Genomic DNA, 10,197 nt, shown 5'->3' with positions numbered 1-10,197 from the left:
GCTGCTCCCCTGTGAGACGCCGTTATTTACCTGTCCCTATCTCTATCACACGTTCCCCGCTGCTCCCCTGTGAGACGACGTTATTTACCTGTCCCTATCTCTATCACACGTTCCCCGCTGCTCCCCTGTGAGACGCCGTTATTTACCTGTCCCTATCTCTATCACACGTTCCCCGCTGCTCCCCGTGAGACGCCATTATTTACCTGTCCCTATCTCTATCACACGTTCCCCGCTGCTCCCCTGTGAGACGCCGTTATTTACCTGTCCCTATCTCTATCACACGTTCCCCGCTGCTCCCCTGTGAGACGCCGTTATTTACCTGTCCCTATCTCTATCACACGTTCCCCGCTGCTCCCCTGTGAGACGCCGTTATTTACCTGTCCCTATCTCTATCACACGCTCCCCGCTGCTCCCCTGTGAGACGCCGTTATTTACCTGTCCCTATCTCTATCACACGTTCCCCGCTGCTCCCCTGTGAGACGCCGTTATTTACCTGTCCCTATCTCTATCACACGTTCCCCGCTGCTCCCCTGTGAGACGCCGTTATTTACCTGTCCCTATCTCTATCACACGTTCCCCGCTGCTCCCGTGAGACGCCGTTATTTACCTGTCCCTATCTCTATCACACGTTCCCCGCTGCTCCCCTGTGAGACGCCGTTATTTACCTGTCCCTATCTCTATCACACGTTCCCCGCTGCTCCCGTGAGACGCCGTTATTTACCTGTCCCTATCTCTATCACACGTTCCCCGCTGCTCCCCTGTGAGACGCCGTTATTTACCTGTCCCTATCTCTATCACACGTTCCCCGCTGCTCCCCTGTGAGACGACGTTATTTACCTGTCCCTATCTCTATCACACGTTCCCCGCTGCTCCCCTGTGAGACGCCGTTATTTACCTGTCCCTATCTCTATCACACGTTCCCCGCTGCTCCCCTGTGAGACGCCGTTATTTACCTGTCCCTATCTCTATCACACGTTCCCCGCTGCTCCCCTGTGAGACGCAGTTATTTACCTGTCCCTATCTCTATTACACGCTCCCATCCCTTAGTGTGCATTTCCTCAGCACTTTCCCGCTTGTATTTGTGGTTTCTTCCCCTAATAAAGCATTTCGGTGAATAAGAGGCCCCCCTGTGTATGGAATAGGGATTGAGTTGCGCTGTCGGCCTCTGGTCACTAGCCCCAGTTTCCCAGAGTCAGATTAATCCGCTTTGAACAATACATGCCCTTATCCCTTCCTTTGTATGTATATGACGTTAGCATGTTCTGATCAGCTAATAAATATGTTTGCGTGCCGAAGGTTACCTCGTCTTGTGCTTGAGTTTAGTTTCCTAGTGTCTCAGTGCTATGCGCGGGCGGAAATAAATCACTTCTCCAGCTTCTCTGTAAATCACATTTATTAATCTTTATAAATACCATAAATTATATGTTGGCAACTTCTTTAAATAAAAGTTTTATTATAAAATAAAACAGATTTGGTTTGATTCCTGCTCATAAATATTCTCTTCCAGATATACTCTGCACAGACACTGATACACGCTGCTCTGCGCAGACACTGATATACGCTGCTCTGCGCAGACACTGATATACGCTGCTCTGCGCAGACACTGATATACGCTGCTCTGCGCAGACACTGATATACGCTGCTCTGCGCAGACACTGATATACGCTGCTCTGCGCAGACACTGATATACGCTGCTCTGCGCAGACACGGATATACGCTGCTCTGCGCAGACACGGATATACGCTGCTCTGCGCAGACACTGATATACGCTGCTCTGCGCAGACACGGATATACGCTGCTCTGCGCAGACACGGATATACGCTGCTCTGCGCAGACACGGATATACGCTGCTCTGCGCAGACACGGATATACGCTGCTCTGCGCAGACACGGATATACGCTGCTCTGCGCAGACACGGATATACGCTGCTCTGCGCAGACACGGATATACGCTGCTCTGCGCAGACACGGATATACGCTGCTCTGCGCAGACACGGATATACGCTGCTCTGCGCAGACACTGATATACGCTGCTCTGCGCAGACACGGATATACGCTGCTCTGCGCAGACACGGATATACGCTGCTCTGCGCAGACACGGATATACGCTGCTCTGCGCAGACACGGATATACGCTGCTCAGCGCAGACACGGATATACGCTGCTCTGCGCAGACACGGATATACGCTGCTCTGCGCAGACACGGATATACGCTGCTCTGCACACACGTATATGCTCTGCTCTGCACACACACACACACACACACACACACGGATATACTCTGCTCTACACACACACACGGATATACTCTACTCTGCTCTGCACAGACACACACGGATATACTCTGCTTTGCACACACACACACACACACACACACACACACACACACACACACACACACACACACACACACACACACACACACACACACACACACACACACACACACACACACACTGCAATGCATTATAGGGCAAAGTGTTCCAGGCCTCTCTGGCCAAGCAGGGGTTAATAAGGGCTGAGTATCAAGCTGTCCTTGTTCATATGTAAGTGCTTTGTTAACCCCTTCACTACAAGAAGAGCGTGTGATGCCTTGTTTTGCACACTAGCTTGCACCACTTTGCACAGGTTGCAGGCCCGACTGGAAACGACGGGGTTAATTCTTCCGTCAGCCGGAAATATAATAATATTACAGCAAGAATACTGACTCCAATAAATCCCAAGATAATACTTCTGTTACTGCCCCATGTAACCACTCCGTATAACTCCTCCTATTACCCCATATAACCGCTCCCTATAACTCCTATTACCACATAACCGCTCCCTATAACTCCTCCTATTCCACCATATAACCGCTCCCTATAACTCCTCCTATTACCCCATATACCCACTCCCTATAACTCCTCCTATTCCACCATATAACCGCTCCCTATAACTCCTCCTATTACCCCATATACCCGCTACCTATAACTCCTCCTATTCCCCCATATAACCGCTCCCTATAACTCCTCCTATTCCCCCATATAACTCCTCCTATTACCCCATATAACTGCTCCCTATAACTCCTCCTATTTCCCCATATAACCGCTCCCTATAACTCCTCCTATTACCCCATATAACTGCTCCCTATAACTCCTCCTATTCCAACATATAACCGCTCCCTATAACTCCTCCTATTACCCCATATACCCGCTACCTATAACTCCTCCTATTCCCCCATATAACCGCTCCCTATAACGCCTCCTATTACCCCATATAACCGCTCCCTATAACTCCTCCTATTACCCCATATAACCGCTCCCTATAACTCCTCCTATTCCACCATATAACCCCTCTCTATAACTCCTCCTATTACCCCATATAACTCCTCCCTATAACTCCTCCTATTACCCCATACAACCGTTCCCTATAATTCCTCCAAATACCCCATATAACCCCTCCCCACATCGCTTGAAGAGCAGACTATGCAACGTGGGCTTACAGTGGCGGTAGTGTTACACAATGCTACACAATGCTACACAAGGCTCTCCGGCGGGTCCCTGGATATTCCGTGGTTTGTTGATACATTTGCCCCATTATTTCCCTCCCTAGTCTTTGGCCCCTGTAATGTCTCAGACTCCGGGGGAGACCGGCAAAGCAGCCACACCCCGCAACAACAGCACGCGTGTCACAGACAGCCGTGGCCCCTCCATCTCTCCGTGCTCTGCTCACTACTTTCTCTCCAGCTGTGGAAGGAAGATTAGAGATTTAGTGGCAGATTCGTGTCAACTGCCTCGGCCTAAAGTGGCTTCAATTCCCCACCACGGAAACCATTTATTCCCTAAAGATGGAAAACAACGAAAAAAACTCATGCCCCCCCTCCCCTGCTGTGTCACCCTGACACAGCCAGCTCCCCCCTAGCCGTGTCACCCTGACACACCCAGCCCCCCCCGCTGTGTCACCCCGACACTCCCAGCTCCCCCCCCCTGCCGTGTCACCCTGACACTCCCAGCTCCCCCCCCTGCCGTGTCACCCTGACACTCCCAGCTCCCCCCCCTGCCGTGTCACCCTGACACTCCCAGCTCCCCCCCCTGCCGTGTCACCCTGACACGCCCAGCCACCCCTGCCGTGTCACCCTGACACGCCCAGCTCCTCCCCTGCCGTGTCACCCTGACAGCCCAGCCCCCCCCGCTGTCACCCTGACACTCCCAGCTCCCCCCCCTGCCGTGTCACCCTGACACTCCCAGCTCCCCCCCCTGCCGTGTCACCCTGACACTCCCAGCTCACCCCCTGCCGTGTCACCCTGACACTCCCAGCTCACCCCCTGCCGTGTCACCCTGACACTCCCAGCTCACCCCCTGCCGTGTCACCCTGACACTCCCAGCTCCCCCCCTGCCGTGTCACCCTGACACGCCCAGCACCCTGCTGTGTCACCCGACACTCCCAGCCCCCCCCCCCGCTGTGTCACCCCGACACTCCCAGCCCCCCCCCCCGCTGTGTCACCCCGACACTCCCTGCCCCCCCTGCCGTGTCACCCTGACACTCCCAGCCCCCCCTGCCGTGTCACCCTGACACTCTCAGTTCTGCTCTCACCTCCATCTGGGCGTATACCCACGGCAGGAGGCCGGTCACGCGTGTGTATACCCCGGGTTTGTTGGCATGTCCACAGCCTGTTCCCCAGCTCGTCACTCCCGCCAGGTACCAGTGATCTTCCTGCTCGCACACCAGGGGTCCTCCGCTGTCACCCTGAAACACAGTGACACCCACATTATGCAGGGGCACCCCCACGCACTGTGCAGGGGCACCCCCACGCACTACACACCCACGCACTACACACCCACGCACTGTGCAGCGACACACCCACTCACTGGGCAGCGACACACCCACTCACTGGGCAGCGACACACCCACTCACTGGGCAGCGACACACCCACCCACTGTGCAGCGACACACCCACCCACTGTGCAGCGACACACCCACCCACTGTGCAACGACACACCCACCCACTGTGCAGCGACACATCCACCCACTGTGCAGCGACACACCCACCCACTGTGCAGCGACACACCCACCCACTGTGCAGCGACACACCCACCCACTGTGCAGCGACACACCCACCCACTGTGCAGCGACACACCCACGCACTGTGCAGCGACACACCCACGCACTGTGCAGCGACACACCCACGCACTGTGCAGCGACACACCCACGCACTGTGCAGCGACACACCCACGCACTGTGCAGCGACACACCCACGCACTGTGCAGCTAACACACCCACGCACTGTGCAGCGACACACCCACACACTGTGCAGCGACACACCCACACACTGTGCAGCGACACACCCACACACTGTGCAGCGACACACCCACACACTGTGCAGCGACACACCCACCCACTGTGCAGCGACACACCCACCCACTGTGCAGCGACACACCCACTGTGCAGCGACACACCCACCCACTGTGCAGCGACACACCCACACACTGTGCAGCGACACACCCACTGTGCAGCGACACACCCACCCACTGTGCAGCGACACACCCACCCACTGTGCAGCGACACACCCACCCACTGTGCAGCGACACACCCACCCACTGTGCAGCGACACACCCACACACTGTGCAGCGACACACCCACACACTGTGCAGCGACACACCCACACACTGTGCAGCGACACACCCACCCACTGTGCAGCGACACACCCACCCACTGTGCAGCGACACACCCACCCACTGTGCAGCGACACACCCACACACTGTGCAGCGACACACCCACACACTGTGCAGCGACACACCCACACACTGTGCAGCCACACACCCACACACTGTGCAGCCACCCACTGTGCAGCGACACACCCACCCACTGTGCAGCGACACACCCACACACTGTGCAGCGACACACCCACCCACTGTGCAGCGACACACCCACCCACTGTGCAGCGACACATCCACGCACTGTGCAGCGACACACCCACGCACTGTGCAGCGACACACCCACGCACTGTGCAGCGACACACCCACGCACTGTGCAGCGACACACCCACGCACTGTGCAGCGACACACCCACGCACTGTGCAGCGACACACCCTCGCACTGTGCAGAGACACACCCACCCACTGTGCAGCGACACACCCACACACTACGCAGCGACACACCACACTGTGCAGCGACACACCCACACACTGTGCAGCGACACACCCACCCACTGTGCAGCGACACACCCACCCACTGTGCAGCGACACACCCACGCACTGTGCAGCGACACACCCACGCACTGTGCAGCGACACACCCACGCACTGTGCAGCGACACACCCACGCACTGTGCAGCGACACACCCACACACTGTGCAGCGACACACCCACACACTGTGCAGCCACACACTGTGCAGCGACACACCCCACCCACTGTGCAGCGACACACCCACCCACTGTGCAGCGACACACCCACCCACTGTGCAGTGACACACCCCACCCACTGTGCAGCGACACACCCACGCACTGTGCAGCGACACACCCACGCACTGTGCAGCGACACACCCACCCACTGTGCAGCGACACACCCACACACTGTGCAGCGACACACCCACACACTGTGCAGCGACACACCCACACACTGTGCAGCGACACACCCACACACTGTGCAGCGACACACCCACACACTGTGCAGCGACACACCCACACACTGTGCAGCGACACACCCACCCACTGTGCAGCGACACACCCACCCACTGTGCAGCGACACACCCACACACTGTGCAGCGACACACCCACCCACTGTGCAGCGACACACCCACGCACTGTGCAGCGACACACCCACGCACTGTGCAGCGACACACCCACGCACTGTGCAGCGACACACCCACGCACTGTGCAGCGACACAACCACGCACTGTGCAGCGACACACCCACACACTGTGCAGCGACACACCCACGCACTGTGCAGCGACACACCCACGCACTGTGCAGCGACACACCCACGCACTGTGCAGCGACACACCCACGCACTGTGCAGCGACACACCCACGCACTGTGCAGCGACACACCCACACACTGTGCAGCGACACACCCACGCACTGTGCAGCGACACACCCACACTACGCAGCGAGACACCCACACACTGTGCAGCGACACACCCACGCACTGTGCAGCGACACACCCACGCACTGTGCAGCGACACACCACGCACTGTGCAGCGACACACCCACGCACTGTGCAGCGACACACCCACGCACTGTGCAGCGACACACCCACGCACTGTGCAGCGACACACCCACGCACTGTGCAGCGACACACCCACGCACTGTGCAGCGACACACCCACACTACGCAGCGACACACCCACCCACTGTGCAACGACACACCCACGCACTGTGCAGCGACACACCCACGCACTGTGCAGCGACACACCCACGCACTGTGCAGCGACACACCCACGCACTGTGTAGCGACACACCCACGCACTGTGCAGCGACACACCAACGCACTGTGCAGCGACACACCCACACTACGCAGCGACACACCCACACTACGCAGCGACACACCCACACTGTGCAGCGACACACCCACCCACTGTGCAACGACACACCCACACACTGTGCAGCGACACACCCACACACTGTGCAGCGACACACCCACACACTGTGCAGCGACACACCCACGCACTGTGCAGCGACACACCCACGCACTGTGCAGCGACACACCCACACTACGCAGCGACACACCCACACTGTGCAGCGACACACCCACCCACTGTGCAACGACACACCCACACACTGTGCAGCGACACACCCACGCACTGTGCAGCGACACACCCACGCACTGTGCAGCGACACACCCACGCACTGTGCAGCGACACACCCACGCACTGTGCAGCGACACACCCACACACTGTGCAGCGACACACCCACACTGTGCAGCGACACACCCACCCACTGTGCAACGACACACCCACACACTGTGCAGCGACACACCCACACACTGTGCAGCGACACACCCACGCACTGTGCAGCGACACACCCACGCACTGTGCAGCGACACACCCACGCACTGTGCAGCGACACACCCACGCACTGTGCAGCGACACACCCACACTACGCAGCGAGACACCCACACACTGTGCAGCGACACACCCACGCACTGTGCAGCGACACACCCACGCACTGTGCAGCGACACACCCACGCACTGTGCAGCGACACACCCACGCACTGTGCAGCGACACACCCACGCACTGTGCAGCGACACACCCCACGCACTGTGCAGCGACACACCCACGCACTGTGCAGCGACACACCCACGCACTGTGCAGCGACACACCCACACTACGCAGCGACACACCCACCCACTGTGCAACGACACACCCACGCACTGTGCAGCGACACACCCACGCACTGTGCAGCGACACACCCACGCACTGTGCAGCGACACACCCACGCACTGTGTAGCGACACACCCACGCACTGTGCAGCGACACACCCACACTACGCAGCGACACACCCACACTACGCAGCGACACACCCCACACTGTGCAGCGACACACCCACCCACTGTGCAACGACACACCCACACACTGTGCAGCGACACACCCACACACTGTGCAGCGACACACCCACACACTGTGCAGCGACACACCCACGCACTGTGCAGCGACACACCCACGCACTGTGCAGCGACACACCCACACTACGCAGCGACACACCCACACTGTGCAGCGACACACCCACCCACTGTGCAACGACACACCCACACACTGTGCAGCGACACACCCACGCACTGTGCAGCGACACACCCACGCACTGTGCAGCGACACACCCACGCACTGTGCAGCGACACACCCACGCACTGTGCAGCGACACACCCACACACTGTGCAGCGACACACCCACCCACTGTGCAACGACACACCCACACACTGTGCAGCGACACACCCACACACTGTGCAGCGACACACCCACACACTGTGCAGTGACACACCCACACACTGTGCAGCGACACACCCACGCACTGTGCAGCGACACACCCACCCACTGTGCAGCGACACACCCACACACTGTGCAGCGACACACCCACACACTGTGCAGCGACACACCCACACACTGTGCAGCGACACACCCACACACTGTGCAGCGACACACCCACACACTGTGCAGCGACACACCCACACACTGTGCAGCGACACACCCACACACTGTGCAGCGACACACCCACACACTGTGCAGCGACACACCCACCCCACTGTGCAGCGACACACCCACACACTGTGCAGCGACACACCCACCCACTGTGCAGCGACACACCCACACACTGTGCAGCCACACACTGTGCAGCGACACACTGTGCAGCGACACACCCACACACTGTGCAGCGACACACCCACACACTGTGCAGCGACACACCCACACACTGTGCAGCGACACACCCACCCACTGTGCAGCGACACACCCACACACTGTGCAGCCACACACCCACCCACTGTGCAGCGACACACCCACCCACTGTACAGCGACACACCCACCCACTGTGCAGCGACACACCCACCCACTGTGCAGCGACACACCCACCCACTGTGCAGCGACACACCCACACACTGTGCAGCGACACACCCACACACTGTGCAGCGACACACCCACCCACTGTGCAGCAACACACCCACACACTACGCAGCGACACACCCACCCACTGTGCAGCGACACACCCACACACTGTGCAGCGACACACCCACACACTGTGCAGCGACACACCCACTGTGCAGCGACACACCCACCCACTGTGCAGCAACACACCCACACACTACGCAGCTACGCAGCGACACACCCACACTATACAGTTATACTCACACTGTGTAGTGCGTGTGTCACTGCGCCGTGCGTGGGGGCGTGTCACTGCGCCATGCGTGGGGGCGTGTCACTGCGCCGTGCGTGGGGGCGTGTCACTGCGCCGTGCGTGGGGGCGTGTCACTGCGCCGTGCGTGGGCGTGTCACTGCACTGTGCGCATCACTGGATAGTGTGTGTGGGTGTCAGTCTGCCCTCACCGATGGGGAGCGCTGTTTTTATGGGGTTGATACCAGAGGGGTTCGTGCAGGTGTTACCTGGCAGGAGTCTTTCCCCCCTTCAAGTTTTCCTGCGCACATCATACGCGGGGAGATAACGCCGCCGTACACGGAGTTTCTGTTGCAAATCGTTGTGTCGATCACGGACACCTCCGTCTTCATCAGAGATATCGA

General features: G+C 58.6%; 1 protein-coding gene across 3 annotated transcripts; it reads right to left on the bottom strand.

Annotated features, from left to right (window-relative positions):
- Positions 1 to 1,375: 1,375 nt before the first annotated feature.
- Positions 1,376 to 10,197, bottom strand: LOC142497016 (transmembrane protease serine 13-like). Of its 3 annotated transcripts, XM_075604226.1 has the most exons (4): positions 10,063 to 10,197; positions 4,571 to 4,723; positions 2,963 to 3,723; positions 1,376 to 2,792 (listed from the first exon to the last, which is right to left on the bottom strand). In XM_075604226.1, exon 4 carries the CDS (start codon positions 2,463 to 2,465, stop codon positions 1,488 to 1,490), a length of 978 nt encoding a protein of 325 aa, XP_075460341.1. In that variant the 5' UTR covers positions 2,466 to 2,792; positions 2,963 to 3,723; positions 4,571 to 4,723; positions 10,063 to 10,197; the 3' UTR covers positions 1,376 to 1,487. The 3 variants fall into 3 exon arrangements, with proteins under 3 accessions (XP_075460341.1, XP_075460340.1, XP_075460342.1); XM_075604225.1 differs by having other exon boundaries at positions 1,376 to 3,723; XM_075604227.1 differs by having other exon boundaries at positions 1,376 to 3,723; positions 10,063 to 10,191.

Source organism: Ascaphus truei, chromosome 6 (genome assembly GCF_040206685.1).
Source record: "Ascaphus truei isolate aAscTru1 chromosome 6, aAscTru1.hap1, whole genome shotgun sequence".
NCBI classification, from domain to species: Eukaryota; Metazoa; Chordata; class Amphibia; order Anura; family Ascaphidae; genus Ascaphus; species Ascaphus truei.
This window is presented reverse-complemented; position numbering and strand designations above follow the sequence as displayed.

What these genes read in the sequence shown, in the direction of transcription:
- LOC142497016 (XM_075604225.1), bottom strand. Translation starts at nt 2,465, where the DNA reads ATGCATTGCAGTGTGTGTGTGTGTGTGTGTGTGTGTGTGTGTGTGTGT.